Raw genomic sequence first — 18,975 nt, 5'->3', positions numbered from 1 at the left:
ATTCGGTCTTCTGCTCGACAGCCTGCACCACAGTGCTCCGCACGGGGAGTCTGGGAGTCTTACAATCAACCTCCAATGAAGCTTTCATTCAAAAGGTCATTTAACAATTCCGATAATATATAGATATCTTATGACATATGACATTCCCTCACCTTGTAGCCGATCTTCAGGTCCTCGCAAAGCTGTGAGCAGCTACTCAGCCTGCTGCTGAGACACTCGTTGACGAAGCAGTTGTGTTCATCCGAGCCGTCTCCACAGTCATCCTTCCTGTCACACAAAACCTGCTCGCTCACGCACTTCCCGTTGTTGCACAGGTGTGCAGAGTCATTACAGCGCTTCTCTGTGGACACACACGCAGACACACACACACACACACACACACACACACACACACACACACACACACCCACGAGCAGAATTATATCCGCAGCTCCAAATGCCTCATTTGGAACTTTTAAGAATTTTATTTTAGCCAAAAGATCCCCCACCCTCCCCACACACACACCCAAGTTCTCTTTCATATATAACTTTTGCCATGATGTCACAGCCCATACTATAAATTGGGGGCAACACAATATATGAATAATCTTCTAGTAGGTTCTAACGAAAGGGCAAAGCAGAAGGACAGAAGAGCCATCTAGTCAAGTTTGTTCAAGCTCTGAGGCCGAGTCTCCACAGGTGGGAGAGACAGAAATGAGGCAGCAATCCACACCACCTCCACACCACCGCACGCCACATTAAACAGCTGGCTTCCAGCCAGGCTTTTACGGTCACTGGCTTTTATTGCCCCCTGTGTAGCGGCAACGGAGCCCTATACTTTTCAATTTCACACCGACTGCACAGAACTGGCAGGCAGACTAATATATTGGGACAAATACTGTGTAATTATGTAAAGGAACAGACGAGTATTTTAAACGAATGTGATGCATTGTATATATTGTAGTATATTGTAGAAAATATCGAAACTGGCTCAAAAGGAGCTCAGACCTTCTGCTTGGTGTTACCTGGTTCTGTGCAGTGGGGGTTCTTGGGGGCTTCGTCGGAATGGTCGTGGCAGTCAAACTCGCCGTCACACTCCCAGCTTTTCTGCTTCAGGCATTGGCCATTAGCACAGCGGAAGTCGTTGGGCCCACAAGTGGGGTATTCTGTAACAGAAAAGGTATAAGAACATAAGACAACCACCTCAGTTGACCAGACACAAAGGGTTTAAGTTCTAATTACATGGACAGGACACGCACTCACCGCACACAGGAGATTCGTCAGAACCATCACGACAGTCCAAGTCGTGGTCGCACACAAAGTGCTTGGGGATGCACTGCTTATTCTGGCACTGGAACTCTGAATCTTCACATGTCTTATTGTTTGCTGAGGTGAGGACAAGGTGAGGTAGGAAGGGACAAGGAAAAATGAGGTGAGGACAAGGTGAGGTAGGAAGGGACAAGGAAAAATGAGGTGAGGACAAGGTGAGGTAGGAAGGGACAAGGAAAAACACGCACACATTAGGGAACTAATGACATATCAGCATCCTGTGTGTGCCATGTCAGAGTGCGTTTTGCCACACAGCCATCTCTGTAACGCTGGTGTTGCGGAGCTGACCGGCAGCACCAGGCTCCGACACTCACCACACCCAGCCTTAACGCCTTCATCTGCCCCGTCGGGGCAGTCCTCGTCACCGTCACACTTCCAGCGTTGCGGCACGCAGATGTACGAGTCGGGGCAGTGGAAGGCTTCTGGACTGCAGGTCTTTGACTCTGGAATGACACATGCTTGAGGGTTCATTTCAGGGTGTCACATATGCTAAAGTCTAGACACAGTCTTATATTCATTGTTGCCACTGTAGTCGTCTTATTCTCGCTGCTGACACAGACCAACCTGTCTTTCTCTCTCTTGGATGCACAGAGCCACGCACGCACACACACACACACGCGCGCAGATGCACAAACGCGCTTGCACGCATGCGCAGACACAGACGGACACGCGCAAACACAGACACACGCGCGGCTTCTCCAACTCACTGCATCGGCTGTCCTCGTCGGTGTGATCTCCGCAGTCGTCCGTTCCATCGCACACCCACGAGCTAGAGATACAGCGATGGTTGCCACACTCAAACTGCGTGGCTGAGCAGAATTTATCTGCACACAGAAAGGAAAACGGAGATTGGTTATCAGATGATGTGGTCCAGCTGAAGAACTTAGCAGAGCGTATGAGAAGTGCCACTCACCGCAGTGCGTCTCGTCTGTTCCGTACTCACAATCGTTTTCTTTGTCACAGGTCCAGCTCATGGGAATGCAGCGACCACTGGGGCAGGCAAAGAAGTTCACAGGACATTTCTGCTTCCTCTTCTCTGCAGTAGACACACATTAGGAACATCTTACTATGGCCTTAATTACTGCAATAATTAATTCTAAACTACTGGTACAATTAAGTGGAGGTGCATGGGGGTGTGGGTCTATAGGGGCATACCCAACCTGGACAGTTCCTCTCGTCAGAAAAGTCCCCACAGTCGTTAGAGCCATCGCACTGCCAGGAGGGGGCGTAGCAAAGCGTGGTGAACTCGCACCTCTGGAAGGTCACACCCTTTACGCCCAGAAGATAGAAGCTGGAGCAGTCCGTAGGGCCTGAGGGACAGAAACAACGGAAAAAGGTGAGAGAAAAAACTGAACACCAGACATCACAAACACATCACCTGCTCCACCACCCAAGGACACAATGTGACCGGACAGTGACAGAGCCACAGAACAAGAGATCACCACACACACGCGCACACACCCACCCACGCGCACACACCCACCCACGCGCACACCCACACACACACACACCCGCGCGCACCCACCCACACACCCACACACACACCCGCGCGCACCCACCCACACACCCACACACACATGCGCGCACAGTAGGTTTACCACACACTCAGAGATCACCACGAGCCCAAGATGGTAAGAGTGATTGTTATTTTTGCAGGTAGACAGGGAGGAGATGCTCACTGCAGTTAATTTCATCGCTGGCATCCTCACAATCCACTACTTGGTTACAGCGGCTGGAGTTGGAGATGCAGGCGCCGTCCTTACACTGGAACTCCGAGGCACCACACAGCGTCACTGAGGCACACAGGAAGGGCAGACAACTTTTCACAAGTTTAACACAGATGTTGATGCGCAAGCAAAGGAAATAGGAAAACGTTCCTGAAAAAAATCCCACCTAATATGGAATTTATTTCCGCAAAAATATACACAGAGTCCCCTTGCACTCACTGTTGCAGGGCAGTTCGTCAGAGCGGTCTCCACAGTCATCTGTGCCGTCGCACCAGGAGTTGTGTTTGATACAGCGGCCGTTTAGACACCGCCGATAGCCCTTCTTACAACCACGGTTCACTGCAAGCACACACACACACCCACAGCTCGCATCAAGAGGCTGAGCATGGTGAAAAACACACAGGAACATGGTGCTCTGCGTGCGTGGAGACGAGAGTAAAAGAAGGGGGGGGGGGTTGCCTCTTACGGCAGTAGGACGGCTTCTCGTCTGACTTGTCTTTGCAGTGCGCACGCCCATCACAGGTCAGGCTGTAGTTGATGCAGTCACCATTGCCACACTCAAACTCGTCTATGCTGTGACATGTCGTGTTCTCCGCTGGGGGAAGTAGTACAGCACACACACACACACACACACACACACACACACACACACACACACACACACACACACACACACACATACACACACATATATACACACACACATATATACACACACACACACACACACATATATATACACACACACACACACACATACACACACACACACACACACACACACACACATATATACACACACACACATATATACACACACACACACATATATACACACACACACACACACACATATATACACACACACACATACACACACACACATATATATACACACACATACACACACACACACATATATATACACACACACACACACACACATATATATACACACACATACACACACACACACATATATATACACACTCACACACACACACACACACACACACACACACACACACACACACATATATACACACACACACACATATATACACACACACACACACACATATATATACACACACACACACATATATACACACACACACATATATACACACACACACACACACACACACACATTGGAGACTACCAAGGTCATCACAGCTTGTGAGTTTGATATGGTGGTGTGTGTACAGAACAGGCTCTGGCACTGTGAACCCAATTCTTCTAGAGACAAAAATCAACCGATAAAATCTAACTGTGAACTTAAGAGCGTCTTATTGGATCTGTGTGTGTCTCACCGATGCAGACATTGCCATCCATGAGTTTGCGGTCGCCGCGGCAACTGCAGTTCACCCGCCCCTCTGAGGTCAGGAGACAGAGATCCTCGCAGCCGCCATTATTGTTGTGACATGGCGAGAACTCGCCTGCAGGTCACACATCCCCCCACGCGCATACCCACGTCAAGCAACAAACCTACAACCTCACTGAGAATAAACATCCGGAAAGGATTCCTGGTCTGTGGAACTCACAGCTGTTGGTGTCTTTGGCCACAGCGATGATACCCATGGGCTGCTGAGGGATGTCTGCACGGAGCAACTTCATGTCTCTGCCGTATTTGTCAGCACGGAGAACAGCCCTCCGCACCCAGTCCGTCCAGAAGATGTACTCGCCATACACAGCCAGACCAAACGGGTGCACGGGATCGCTCTTCAGAACCACCTGTATGCACAGACAAAAGGGCGAACCGCTAGATGACTGTGTCAAGCCTTCTCTTATGCCAGCACCCGGACGTGCGCGCACACGCACACACACACGAGCCCAAAAAACACACAAAAGGATGCGAGAGGTACTCACAAAGCGGTTGCTGCCGTCGTACTCGCAACGCTCGATCTTGTCCAGCGAGGCATCAGAGAAGTAGAGCTTCTCGGCGCGGTGGTCGATAGCCAGGCCATTGGGCGTGCGGATGCTACTGCCCACAATCACCAGCACGTTGGCGCCAGACAGCGATGCCCGCAAGATACTGGGGGACAGCTCATTCCAGTTCGTCCAGAACATGAGACTGCGGGCAGAGAGCGGGCATCCCAATAAGGTTACAGACCATCAATGGGACTTACAGTCTGGCCAAACACTCCAAGCCACTTAAAAATTGCTAACTTAGCCCCATCTGCTTAGCAGGTGGTTAGAGATTCACGACACACACACACACACACACACACACACACACACACACATCTTAGGATAGGCATTGCAGACTGTCAGAGCTAGGCTAGGTTAGGTCTACTGAGCTAGCTGTAAATCGGTGCCCCTCACCTTTGGCACTCATCTAAGGCAAAGGCTCGGGGATGGTCGTCTCCAGACATGGTGACCACAGTCTCCCTGTGAAAGGCTCCACGGCGTGCCTGGTCCACTGTGTGGCGGGTAATGGTGGAGGTGGTGTAGCTGGTCCAGTACAGTGTGTCCCAGGCCCTGTGGTAGGCCAAGCCTTCCACTGAGCCCACGTCTGAAGGGAAGGGAAGATGGAACAGAATCAGAACCAAGGAACTGGCAAGGTGCCAGCACACTAGTGAAACCCAAAAAAAAGTCACATTACTGTTTTAGAAATAAAGACCTTTTCTCTGTGATGTCATGTGTTATTAGTTTGCCATCTGGTATGGGCCAGAGGTGAATAATTTTGAATTTAGGTCCCTTTAAAGCTTCTTCCTCCAGCATGTAGGTCTTTTTCATTAGGGGCCTGGACCCAGATTCACTGTAAAGCCGATTTCTACAAAGATGTTTTGTCTAGCATGTCACATAGGAGCTTTGATGCAAGCCTCCACCCCCATGACAAATCACAGCTGTCTGCTGTACATATTTGTAATTTTGTATGTGCGTGCGTGCGTGTGTGCGCGTGCGCGCACCCAAGAGTGCATGTGTTTGGAGAGCTAGTATCAGTGCGTCATTTCATGGATGGCTGCCTATGCACACAGTCCTTGTTTCCTAAGAACCTGTGTTCTAATTCACTCCTCCAGGTAGAAACTGCAACATTTAAACATTTAAACACAAACACACACACACACACACACACACACACACACACACCCACACCCACCAAGTTTCATTTCATTTTTAAGTGTTATCACTGCATCTGGAACATGGTTACGGGTGGTATCATCTAGGAACCCTGCACCGCTGATGCCATTAAAACATTAGTAACACAGCTAATAGCTAACATATAACCAAAAACATGCACAAGCCATAAACCAGGATGTTTCTGCCATATCTCAGTCCTTATCTGCCAACGTCACATTAAAGACGGTCCTATGACTCTTATTATCCTTCCATAAAAAGACCGAACAAATTACAGAGCTGTTTACTTTATGCAAAAAAAAAAAAAAGAGCGATAATGGCTCGCCCTTGTGTATGGAGAAGATGGAAGAGAACAACTCAAGAGCACACTCCAAGCCAAAGGCAGCACAACGGATCAGTTGGTCACTGTTAACTCAGCTGGAACCAATCAGATTCTGTCAACCTTCCAAGTTACCGCAGTCAATCGCTGGATCACAGAAAAGGATGAAGGAGTCCTACATGCTAAAAAGAGGGGCAAACCTGTCCCTAAAGATGCAATATATAGAGGAAGAACAATAAAAGAGGGAGTGCTCCCACTACACCCACTCTCCTCTCATTTCAACAATTAAACTTGCGGCACAATTGTCACAGGTCGGAGAAAGCCGTTTTCCTCATGAGAAGGAGACCACGATGAGAAGGCTTGATCTTTTCACACAAGTTGTGGAATGTGGGAGAGCAGAAGTGGAGTAATGGCATTGAAGAGGCTTTAAATCGACAGCGCAGAGGAGATCACATCAGGGTACTAAGTAGCAAATAAAATTGACTGTTTTGAAAGCAGCGTGGCGATGGCCCTGCAAAGATGTGTTCTGCAAGGTTGCCTGATTTCATGGAATCGATACCAGCTATCAGCAAAATACCAAATGGATTAGGATTGGGTTTTGGATGTCAGTGAGGTAACCTCTCTTAAAAGATCCCTTAAGTAAGATACATGCATTTTACTTTCTGCTTAAAGTGTAAAGAAAATTGAATGACACGTATGGAGACGTTGGGGGAAGAAACAACATTCTGTCTAGAAATTCTATTGAACAAACTTTTACTTCTCTACCTGAAATGAGTTATACCCGATATGCCAAAGAACATGAAAAATATGGCAAAATGGCATACACCTCATTAAAATCCCTTTTGTGGCTGAGAACCAGTGTGCTACTGCAGAGCAAGAACATTGCCCAAGCAGACGTATCTACTGGCTGCGAAACCCTAACAAAGGCACAGTTGTATTATGCATGTGTTGAGCCTTCAATTAGCGCCACGTACGTGCGGGTGGGGTGATAAGACTTTAAAAGCTCTAGCGGCGGGGGGTGTATCAGAGCGGGCGAGAGTATGCCACTCTGCTGGCCCTCACCGCCATTATTATCAGGCTTTCAGCACACATTAGGGGAATTAGCGTCGGCGTATTGCTGATGGCTGATGGGGGCAAGGCACAGAACAGCAGCCGTAACCAGGTAACAGGGAAGGGGTGGGAGGTACATCAGGTCCTGGTGCCTGCCCTGGATGCTCTGATTATAGGGACAGGACTATTGGGCCACCTGCTGGTTGTTTTCATTCTGGCAGGCAGGAGGCGCAAGAGTGGCTCTCGGACTCTCCAAGGGACGGACACGCTGCTGCTGGCCCTGAGCTCCTCAGACGTGCTTCTGCTCCTCTCGCTACCTTTCCACACCACCGCCATCGCTCTGGGCAGCTGGCCCTTCGGACAATTCCTGTGCAAGGCCGTCAGCTTCCTCGGAGTGGCCTGTAATGCAGTGAGCGCCTTCATCCTGGCAGCGCTGGCGATAGCGCGCTACCTGACGGTGGTGCACCCAACCTGGGTGTACCGTTCCAGCCTGCGCCGCTGGCTCCAGATAACCGCCGTCACCCTGTGGGTGCCGGCCATGGCACTGGCGACACCACAGTTCGCCTTCCGCACGGTGGGCACGTTCGCCGCAGTGCATTGCTTCGCCTTCCTGTCCGACGTCAGCCAGGTGGTCTACAGCATCTCCCTCTTCCTGTTCAGCTTCGCCCTCCCCCTGGTGGTCATCGTCCTCATGTACGCCAAGCTCTACGGTTTCCTGCAGAGCACCCGCACGCAGGGCCGCGCACCTCAGGTGGAGCGCTACCAGAAACAGGTGACCCAAACAACCGCCCTCCTGGTCATAGTCTTCACCATCAGCTGGCTGCCTTCCTACGCACTAATGTTCTCCCGGGTGGGGCAGAACTTTAGCAGCACACCTGAGTTTCGCTCACTTGCGATGTTCGCCCGGCTTCTGGCCACCTCTTCGTCTGCGATCAACCCGCTGCTGTACGCGTTCGTGTCGCAGAAGTTCCGGCGGGAGCTGCTGGAGCTAGGCTGGGGGCGGTGTGGGGGAAGGTTTGGGGTGAGGTGTGGGAGCTGTGAGGTGCCACACTGGCTTGCATGGTGCCCAAACCGAAGCAGGGACATGGTACAGCCCTTTACTCCTGCAGAGCTGAACACTCCACCTCCATAATATGCCCATAAAACACACCAAAGGTTAAAGCAAGCTCCAGGGATCAACAGCAAGGAGAATTCAAAGAATAAATAAAAAGGACACTGAACTGGAACTAATTCAGTCCCCAACTAGGGACATCAACAAAGAAGGTGTGATTTCAGGAGTTGTATAGCTGCTCCATTACTGGGAGCTTGTAAACAATGATACAAAATCAGGGTTTATATTTTTGTTTGTTTGTGCTCAAAAGATGTCCAATGTTGTAAAGCGTTCTCAAATATGAACTGCCTTCCTCTTCTGCGACACTGTTTACATCCTTCACAGAGTTTTGTTCATTTTCTCTGATAGGAATGTCCAAAACTCTCTATGCTCTCAAGCAGCTAATACAGACGTTACATCACCATTAAACCACTTTGTGTGTTTGGGATATTGTGTCTGCTGCACTGGTTGATAAAACTGTAAATATTGGCAAACATTTGAACATGATGCAGTAAAAGATCAGTAATGTCATCACATTCAATAAAGTAATGTGCTATTTTAAGCATAAATATGGGGTAAGCGGAACAGTCCGGGAAAATGACGAACTTCATCAACAACCTCAGGCCTCGCTATCTAACATTTCTGACTCACATTTAAAGAATCATGCACGGAACACGTTGGGCAACAATTCTCAACTCAAATCGTAGGTCCGCACTGCCCTGAACATGTTTCGCTAGACTTAGCATACCTTCTTATCAGCTTGGCCATGAGCTGATGTGTTAGTTTAAGTGTGCTGGCAGTGAAATGAGAACCCCTAACTGCACATATCTGTCCACCACTAAGCTCATACTCACAGCCCTACCCACTTACTCTCCACGATGGTTTTGCGGTCCGAGCCATCATCGTTGATCTGCTGGATGTTGCCAAAGTGGATGTCACTGTAGAAGATGCGGTTGGTCCCTTTGCCACTGCTGCCTCTGTGGTCGAACGTGAGAGCAATGACGTTCTTCATGTGCTCCGGGTCCTCGAAGGGCTTGATGGGTGCGTTGAGGTTGGTTTCGTCCGACAGGTGCACGCTTTTCAGGATGGTCCGTTCCGAGTAGAGCAGGTAGCCCTCGTAGTCGCGGCAGGTGCGGGCGTCCTCGGCCAGCACGCCGTGCGCGCACGCGCAGGTGCGTGCGCCGTTGCCTCGGTACAAGCACAGCTGCTCGCAGCCGCCGTTGTTCTTTCTGCAGATGTTGTCGCCTGCAAGAGCGCAAGTCCCATCACAAACCACAGAGGATCCACAGTAGAGACTGCAGTCGTGAACGTCTACACCCAAAATGCTAGCGCTGCTAATACTGAACGACCAGTAGCAGTATTAAGTTTGCATAACGCATGCCAATGCTTAAACACATAAGATAACTGGAGCTAGTTTCCTTTCAGTGTTGGCCACATTAGCAGTAGGACATGTGGGCAAAGTGTTGGTACAGCCAATTCATTAAAACCCACCTGTTATACCCATTAGAAGTATTTGCTGCTGGTGATTTGCTCATTACCAAGTATGCCTACCTCTCTGCCTGGCTCGGTTGAACACTTTGATATCTTTCAGCTGCACCCCGATGCCTGTTCTCAGGTACACCATGTCCGTGGCATTATTCTTGTTACCTCTCTTGATGGATCCATTAGCATGCGTTCTATATTAGGCAGAAGACAGAGAGGCTTGTCCATACAATTTAATTGCCTACATCTGTATCCTTCTAATTCAGATCCAGACACAGAACATCAGAATAAAAGTCGCACTGGGAGCGTAAGGAAATGACGCAGAGTAGGCGGCGTCACCTGTCGCTCCAGTAGATGTAGTTCTCGAACACAGACACAGCAAACATGTCCATGTTATGAACAGCCAGGACCAGCTCGCGGTTGTTGCCCGTCTCCAGATTAATACGCTCGATTTTGTCGGTCCGAGCATCACACCAGTAGAGCAGATCCTCCTAAATACACACAGACGGAATGAGCTACAGCTTGCATCAAATGTCACACTTTTTTTTTTGACAATATTGATTTTATGTTTCTCCTGTTCCGATCAGAAGTTATGGAAATGGGAAGGCCATTGGTTATCCCCTCAGATGTGTGAGATAATCTTTCTCCAACTTCTGACTGAATTAGAGGCTTAGTTGACAATGAAATCTCTCACAAACATTGTTGCTGGTTATGCTACTTCTCATGGAATTGTGCATGAATAGGATCATGTAACAAACCTGGTAGTCAATGGAGATGCCGTTGGGCCAGCTGATACTAACGTTGACCAGAACTATTCTCTCAGAGCCGTCTAACTGAGACCTCTCGATACGTGGGTACTGTCCCCACTCTGTCCAGAACAGGTACCTTTGACAGACACACACAAGATATTTTTTCCCCTTTGATGATGTCCCACAGAGCACCTTAATCAGACACTTACGTACATTTATAATTAATATATAGAATTATATATTACTAGAAATATTTCTGCCCTGACAATACGGACGCATGCACACACAGCAACTCTCTCACCCTTTGGCTGGATGCACAGCGATGGCACGGGGTTTGTCCAGGCCGTGCGAGATGACCACATAGCGAAAGGAGCCATTGAGCCTGGCCACTTCGATCATGTCGAAGCCCTGGTCGGTCCAGTAGATGTTGCCTACACAAGAGGGACAGAGCCCCAGTCAGCAAAGCAACTAACCAGACACCGACATGAGGCCTTCACTTTCGAATGGTGCTAGAGTTTTAACGGTAACGCACGCAGGCAAGTACTTGTGTGCATACGTGACGGCCCGAGTTCTTTCTAACCTGCGATCCAGTCCACAGCAATGCCTTCCACACGGCCGATGCCGTTGGTGACCACGTCTTCCCTCCAGGTCTGGTCCCTCTTGGCTCGGCTGATGGTGCTCAACCCCATGTCCACCCAGTAGATGGTGTCATTCTCTGCATGGCACAGAGCAGATTGGCCAGGCTCACACTAAACTAGCAAGCCACTCACGGATTCCACAACGCTGACGTAATGTTGAATAGCATTTCTTTTTACAGGGACCAGTGTAACCAAGTCACACTCCAGCACTAGGTACAGTCGGTGTTATTCGCATTGCTTTAGAAGCAAGCTGCAAGGGGACATATGGTGCCCTCACCAGCATGGAAGTCAATGCCCACAGCCAGAGAGGTGCCAGACACTGGTACAAGGGCATCGGATTTGTCAGCCGGGTCCAGAGGGATGCCACGGATGCCCTCGTGCACCGAGTAGAGCAGGAAGGAGCCCATACCTGCCCAAGCGCACACGTCCACGCAAGCAAACACATGTTTGGCCATCAAAAACAGAACTACAGGATTTTTCCAGTCAGAGGCTTCAAAGCCACGGTGTGGAGACGTGTGGTGTGAGCATGTGCTGCTAAGCCATACCCTCGCAGGAGCGCTGGCCACTCTTCAAGCTGTAACCTGCAGTGCACATGCAGGCCCTGCTGCTGGCAGACGTGGGCAGACACAGCTGAGAACAGTCTCCATTGTTTTTCGTACACAGGTTTGTACCTTCAGCAAGAAACAGGAGTAGTTCAAAGGCACTTATTTAGGACTGGTACCGAGATATTCAAACAAACAAAAACAAACACACACACAAACACACCTTTCTGTTGGACTGTCTCATTATAGATCTTCATATGCATCACAGGTGACGTGTTGTTCCTCAGAACTTTCCAGTTGCCACCATCAATCTTGTCGCAAGTGCCCACCTGATCCGTTCCCTGGTCCGCCCACCACAACTTGTCCCCTGTGCACAACAAACGGGAACGAAGGCAATCGGCAACATGACAACATCTGGGATGAGCTGCAGGTTTGAGTTCCAGAATATTTTAGGATCAGAAATGGATTTTTAATTTTTCATACAGGATCAAAAATGAAGACTGCTCGTTTAGGGGGTAGGAACATAAAGGGGAGGCCGTGAGGAGATGCTGGCATTAATTCAGAATGCTGCGAAGCTGCTCACCCATAACAGCGAGAGTTGTGGCTTTGGTCAGTTTGCCCTTCACTCCCTCTATGACCTCATGACCTGAGCCATCCAGCTGGCAGCGGTTTATGGTGCTGTTGCCTGAACTGATCCAGTACAGCTTCTCCTCATCAAAGTCAATGGAGAGCCCTACAAGAGACCAGCAGAGATCAGCATCACACACTCAAACTTCAAACAAGGTGTGCATTTGATGCATTTCATTCATTCAGAATTTGTAATACATGGATGATGTGCTGCCTTGGAACAGACAGTGCAGTCGAGCATTCTGATTGGTTACTTACCAACAGGGGCCTTCTGATTGGTGAAGAGTAAAGTGCGGTTGCTGCCATCCGTGTTGGCCATGCTGATGTTGTCTCCGTCAGTCCAGTAGAGCTTTCTGGAAATTGATATGAGACATGAGTATAGAATTAATTTTGTGCCAAATGTTTCAAATTTATGTTACATGTTACAAATGTACAAGAAAAATATTAAACATAAAAATGTAAGAAATATATTGCAAACATGAGAATCAAACATTTTTTCAGGAGGTGGATCTTACTCGAATATATTCACATCAAATTTATATTGGTCAACTAATTTTGGAGCGAGATGTGCTTTTGAAAATATGGCCGGAGAGAAAACGAACAAAGCAAGCCCTTACTGTATTTCCAAAACTGTAACTTCCCACCTCATATGTGTCTTTTTCCAATTACCACAGCATGCAGTGGGTGTGGTTTAGAGCGTCTCCTGCTCTAAAATCAGTTGACCAATAGAGATTAAAGGTGAATGCCTTGATGCACGTAATAGGAAGCATAAGAAACACAGCAATGGCAGAAGAAATATTACAGAAGCAAAGAAACACAACCATGAAAGAAAACATTTGCATAATCCACAAATAAAAAACCTAAAATTGAAGACAAAGGCAAAACAAGTGTGAAGTAGTAATAATCCTTTTGAAATGTTTGACAATATATTGCAACATACTTCGAGCATTTTGATAACTGATATTTTGTTTGTGGATTTTCTTAATTTATTTGATGCATATGGCACAAAATTAACTCAATACATGTAGTTAGGCACCTGGGGATGGAGGTTCTTAAATTGAATTCATTCTTTTCATAAACAATCAATGTATCGTATTGAACTACAAAGTATAAAAATTCCTCAATGAAAACAGAATTCAGGAATTCTTTCCAACACTTGATTTGTGCTTAATAATCTGTGAAAGCATTTCTGGTAGAGTTCTGCTCTTTCCCCTGGTCCATAACCCCCACGGAACAAATCCTGTGGGAAAGTCCATTACATATAAGAACAAACACTTCCTGGAAAACATTCAAATCGAGCTACTGGATTTATTTTAGTCTCATTCATTTTGCTCCTGCAGTCTGTAAGGCTCTCCCATTGTAAATGCCCTCATCACTGAGAAGGTTCTAGAAAAACCAGGCTTTGCTCAGCACATCTGCATCACATGGGCCATGCACTGGATCCTGCTGGATCCTGCTTCTGCAGCTAGGACACAGGAAGCTACCTCGTCTCCGGGGGCAGCTGTAATTGCTGAGCCAGCCCCTCCCTCCTAAACTACAAATACCACCCCCCCCCACCCCCCCACCCCGTTTTGTTGGTGCTGTTGTAGAGTTTGTGCTTCTCTAATTAAGAGTGAACAGCTCATGCTCTCCCCTCCTCCACGACTACAAAAATTCACTCCTGATTCCTGATTCTATTTCAGATTATCTTTAGGATCAGGCGTATGGTTTTGGTTAAGAGTTAGGATCATGGTTAGGTAAGCAGTGTGTGTGTGTGTGTGTGTGTGTGTTGTGAGTGTAACAGGTGAATGCGAAAGAGAAAGAGCCACATCTTGAGCGAGGAAGAGGGCGCGCATAACCACAGCACACAGGACTAACCCGAGCATGGGATGTACCACAAGGCAGTGGGGTTTGTCCAGTCCATGGATGACAGAGTTCTTGAAGGAGCCGTCCAGACGGGCCACGTTGATCTGCTTCTTGCTGGCATCATAGCTGGTCCAGAACAGGTTCCTAGATACCCAGTCCACAGCAAGGCCCTGGGCGTTGGGAATGTCTAAAATAGGGACACACAGAGACAAATGCACCTCGGTCCAGTGCTGACTGGGTTTACAGAAAGCAGAAAGGAGTCAGAAAAACATGCAGGGCTTTACCGGCTGACACTACTGTCTCCACGCCTGTGCCATTGATGAAGGCTCTTTTGATCATCTGCATGCGTACGTCGGACCAGTAGATGCGCTGCTCTGTGGCGTCATAATCCACAGCCGTTACGTTATCGATAACGGGCACGGTGAAGGAGATAATGTAGTTGTAATAGGGATTATCAATGTCCACCCCTCTAATCTCAATCTGGCGTGCATACAGCAAGAACTGGCGAGACTCTGCGTGAAGGAAAACAGAAGATGACATCTTTAATTAAAAAATGATCAACAGAAGTGTCACAAAAGCTATAAGATGGTCATTGTGGCCGTATAAAAAGTTGCTTTTGAAGATTAAATTTTAGGCTTTTGGAAAGGTCTTATTTTACCTAGCAACAATGCAGGCAACAGCACTTTAAAAGCTCATTAAAAAAACAAAAACAAACCACATTTAAAGAGCTAAATGCATCTGTATTAAAGTGAAGCAGTGGGCATGCAGGTTATCTGTTGTCTAAGTAGATAGGAGTGGAGCTACAGTGCTCCACTGTGCACAGTTATACTGCCTCCTGACCTTTAGAGAAACACAGAGTTGTTGACCATGAGAGTATGCACAGGGCATTCTGAACAGGTCCAGCAGCCCTGCCACAAATACTGATCAGACAGAGCAGAGAGTGTAAGGGGCAGGGGGGGTCTTGGGTGGCTTCTGATGCTTAATGTTTTAGCGCCAACACAAAATGTGGGCTACACCCCATTCCCCCCCTTATTCCAATCAGCCAATCGGCTCTGAGTTTCAGTCTGACCCTCCCAAAGCCACCTATACCGATACCAGATCACTGTTTACTACATAACAGTAAACACTGATCTGGTATCAGACCAACAGTGTAACCAGAGCTCCCTGTTGTAATGTCCACACTGGTAGCAGCAAAAGTGTAATGAGCGAAGATGGTGAGTTTTGAATATGGCTGCCAAATATGTCCTCGCTAACGCTGTTGCTATAACGTTAAATAAAGTTGGGGGGTTTTTTCTGTCGGAATACAGCAATCAATTATACACTTAATGTACCTTAATGTACGCAGTCTTACATGCGAGTCTGTTCTGCGCAAGGCTCGAGAAAAAGCGGGGACAAGGCGAGGTAGCCTACCATAGCAGGTGTGCTTGTCGGGCCGCAGCTTCATGAGGTGGGGACAGGCACAGGAGAAAGTTTGGTTGTAGTTGATGAGGCACAGGTGTGAGCATGGGCCCTTTCCGCCACGCGCCTCACAGGGGTTCGGCACTACGGAGACGATCGAAAAGGAAAACAGGAATGAATGTCCAAAGCACGAGCTCAGATTCCGAAGAAGCAGGAAGGGATGGCTGCCTGCATCCAGATGCATCTGAGAGCACCCCTGCAATGTCGGTTAGTGTGAGCTTACACGCTTAGTGTTCAGACAGTGAACGTCAGGCTCAGTCACACTAGAGTAACACTATGAACAGACTTCAGGGGAAGACTCCCTCTCATCCAAACACCCCTAGACGCTCTGGGAGAATCATCCAAGCCGATAGAAATCTGTCAGACGTGCTTTAGGCAGGCCAGGCTAATAAAGAGATGAGAAGATCGACTATGCCTGGAGGGAAGCGTGTGCATGCACATGTATGTGTGGCTGTGGATGTTAAGGAGTGAAAACAGACTCTGAGAAGAATGTTATAAATAGAGTGTGAACACACTGGGGAGTTTCTAAGTGTGAAGTGCTCTGACTAATATACCTTATATAATATGACTTATACAATGACAAATAGTGCGACTTTCATAGCATTTCATAGCTTTGTCTGCACTCTGAATAGATTACATCCATTAGCTTTATTACTGGTTCATATCTTCAATACGTGGACGTTGCTAAGTGCTGTGGTACTCCATGTTTGTTATTAACTCTGTTCCCCAAGCATGTGTTCAGGCAGAGACAAGCACTGTGGTGGGTGTAACGTGAGAAGCCCTGACCCTGTGGCTGTCTGGAAGGATGGTACACTTGCAGGTCGAAGGGTTGTGTGTTTGTCCTCTGCACCACTGTCACGTTGTGACCTGTCCACTTGTTGGCCTTGGCCAGCGTGTTGGTGCGCCAGTCCGTCCAGTAAACCTCTCCCCCATACATGGTGACGGCGAAGGGATGTGACAGGTATTCATGTCCCCGAAGAACTTCGATCAGGCCGGAACCGTCATACGCAGCGGAATAGATGGCGTCAGACCTAGGAAGATCTTTCTTTAATAAGGCCAGGATGTTCGGCACATCCTTAGTATGTTGGACCATTGTGTGTGTGTGTGTGTGTGTGTGTGTGTGTGTGTGTGTGTGTGTGTGTGTGTGTGTGTGTGTGTGTGCGTGCACGTGTGTAGGGGGGTATTCATTTGTCTGTTCACGTGTGCATACCTAGCATCAATCCACAGAATACGACGCTCTAGGTAGTCAACGGTGAGGCCGTTGGGCCAACCTCCATTGCCAGTTTCTCTGTGGATGGTACGACGGCCATCTCCGCTCATGGACGCAGCCTCTATCCTGGGAGAACTAGCGTCCCAGTCTGTCCAGAACAAGATACTGAAACAGCAATGAGAGACAGTTACTAACCAAAAAGGCATCCCTACAGAAGGGAGAGATTCAACAGTAGCTTTGTTGATGAACTGTGGTGAAGAAGATGTGTACAGTATGTGCATTTTCTATATATACCATTCCGTATATTTTAGCCTAATGAGGGTGTGGGTGTAGGGGAGAGAGAGAGAGAGAGAGAGAGAGAGCACGTGTGTGTGTGTGTGTCATTTCTTACCCATCTCGAGGGTCAAGGGCAATAGCTCGAGGGTGCTCCACCTCTCCAGCCAGTAGGGTGGTGCGCATGGTACCATCTAGCTTGGCCACTTCAATCTGGTCTAGGTTGCTCTCCACCCAGTAGATGTTCCCTGCAATCCAGTCTACAGCCAAACCCTCTGGAGTAGCCAGGCCGTACTGGATAACCACCTCGAAACTGGTAAGAGCTGGGCCAAGACCACAACAATGCATCACTATCCATTCGTTGACCTTTGGTGACCACTTTGACAGAAATAAATGCAGACCCATTACAGGAATACCCAATTCCAATCCAACAGGGGTGATGTCCAACTGAGTTTGAAGTGGTAACTTACCTGCTTTAATTCACTCGATTCACCTCATCAGTTAATTACCACATTTAGGTGAACAATTCCCTTTGATCCAGTTAAAACTGACACAAACCCTTTAGCTGCAGCCTTTAATTCACAGTATAGTGTGATCTGACCAGAAGGTTCATGCAAGTCTCCCAAGTTGTCCTCTATTCAATTTCACTAATGTAAATACATTTATGTAAATCACAAACCATCGCACCTGGCACAGTCATGCTTATGAATACAGGCCGACAAAAACCACCACTTTCGTTCGAAAACATTTTTCCTCTCCCATGAAACGAGCAGGTTGTGCTAGCTCACACTGGGCTACAACCACACAGCAGTAATTAGAGGCCTGGGCCTTGTGTCACTGGCATGACCCCTGCGATAATGGAACACAAGGGGGGAAAAAAAAAACCTACTCTGTTGCTTTGTTTCACTGTTGGCAGCCCCCTGGCCATGTTCCCACCAGCTCTGTGAAATCAGAGTGAGACAAAGAAGCGAGTGTGTTTCATGGTTGCTCGTGTGTGCGAGGGAGGTGGACACTGTGGATCTGACACTCCCCATGGTTACATACAGCCATGCGTACACTCGTGCTGGCACTCATGGTGCGTGCGTGCGCACGCACGCGCGCAGAGTTCTCTGCTACGAGCCTCACTTTCCCCTAAGCTATTGTGTGGCATGCGAATTGTGAGCCATGAATTTTGTGGCAGGCTGTGAATCGGAAAATTGCTTTCCTTCCCATCAGAGTGTCACGGGGACACTAGATGTATCTTTATGCCATGTGCCACTGCAGTGTGACTTGGTCCACGAGCATCTACGTCTCCAAGTGCTGCTCCAGTATGCACGTTGACATTTTCACACCCCTCTCTTACCTCCGTTTTCAGACAGTTTGCCCCGGTAGATCTTGTCCTCCACCACGTCTGTCCAGTAGAGGGCACTCTGGTTGAGGTGGAAGTCCAGGGCAATTGTGTTCCTCAGACTGGGAACCAGGACACTAAACTCCCCCTTATAAAGGTCAATCCGGCGGATCTCGTGCCGGTTGGAAAAGATGATGAAGGGCTTGAAAGGATCTAGACCACACAGAGAGCACGCATGACACCTCGGGG

General features: G+C 48.3%; 1 protein-coding gene across 4 annotated transcripts in view; it reads right to left on the bottom strand.

Moving 5' to 3' along the window:
* Positions 1-18,975, bottom strand: part of lrp1ab (low density lipoprotein receptor-related protein 1Ab) — a 90,293-nt gene that overhangs the window by 24,238 nt on the left and 47,080 nt on the right. For all 4 annotated transcript variants that reach the window (XM_035521171.1, XM_035521174.1, XM_035521172.1 and 1 more), the window contains 32 exons: positions 18,742-18,939; positions 17,518-17,722; positions 17,127-17,291; positions 16,703-16,947; positions 15,869-16,000; positions 14,743-14,970; positions 14,471-14,645; positions 12,872-12,966; positions 12,570-12,719; positions 12,210-12,353; positions 11,990-12,115; positions 11,722-11,853; positions 11,387-11,521; positions 11,108-11,237; positions 10,816-10,942; positions 10,397-10,548; positions 10,127-10,251; positions 9,446-9,820; positions 5,361-5,550; positions 4,905-5,109; positions 4,580-4,769; positions 4,349-4,474; positions 3,502-3,630; positions 3,255-3,374; positions 2,988-3,101; positions 2,469-2,618; positions 2,222-2,344; positions 2,016-2,132; positions 1,623-1,751; positions 1,243-1,365; positions 1,005-1,145; positions 153-340 (listed from right to left, as the gene is read on the bottom strand). In XM_035521171.1, coding sequence (XP_035377064.1) covers positions 153-340; positions 1,005-1,145; positions 1,243-1,365; positions 1,623-1,751; positions 2,016-2,132; positions 2,222-2,344; positions 2,469-2,618; positions 2,988-3,101; positions 3,255-3,374; positions 3,502-3,630; positions 4,349-4,474; positions 4,580-4,769; positions 4,905-5,109; positions 5,361-5,550; positions 9,446-9,820; positions 10,127-10,251; positions 10,397-10,548; positions 10,816-10,942; positions 11,108-11,237; positions 11,387-11,521; positions 11,722-11,853; positions 11,990-12,115; positions 12,210-12,353; positions 12,570-12,719; positions 12,872-12,966; positions 14,471-14,645; positions 14,743-14,970; positions 15,869-16,000; positions 16,703-16,947; positions 17,127-17,291; positions 17,518-17,722; positions 18,742-18,939 — 5,084 coding nt within the window. The remainder of the gene's footprint in view (positions 1-152; positions 341-1,004; positions 1,146-1,242; positions 1,366-1,622; positions 1,752-2,015; positions 2,133-2,221; positions 2,345-2,468; positions 2,619-2,987; positions 3,102-3,254; positions 3,375-3,501; positions 3,631-4,348; positions 4,475-4,579; positions 4,770-4,904; positions 5,110-5,360; positions 5,551-9,445; positions 9,821-10,126; positions 10,252-10,396; positions 10,549-10,815; positions 10,943-11,107; positions 11,238-11,386; positions 11,522-11,721; positions 11,854-11,989; positions 12,116-12,209; positions 12,354-12,569; positions 12,720-12,871; positions 12,967-14,470; positions 14,646-14,742; positions 14,971-15,868; positions 16,001-16,702; positions 16,948-17,126; positions 17,292-17,517; positions 17,723-18,741; positions 18,940-18,975) is intronic.

The sequence above is a fragment of the Electrophorus electricus genome, chromosome 22 (assembly GCF_013358815.1).
Source record: "Electrophorus electricus isolate fEleEle1 chromosome 22, fEleEle1.pri, whole genome shotgun sequence".
Classification (NCBI taxonomy): Eukaryota; Metazoa; Chordata; class Actinopteri; order Gymnotiformes; family Gymnotidae; genus Electrophorus; species Electrophorus electricus.
The sequence above is the reverse complement of the archived record's forward strand: the minus strand, read 5'-3'. Positions and strand labels throughout refer to the sequence as shown.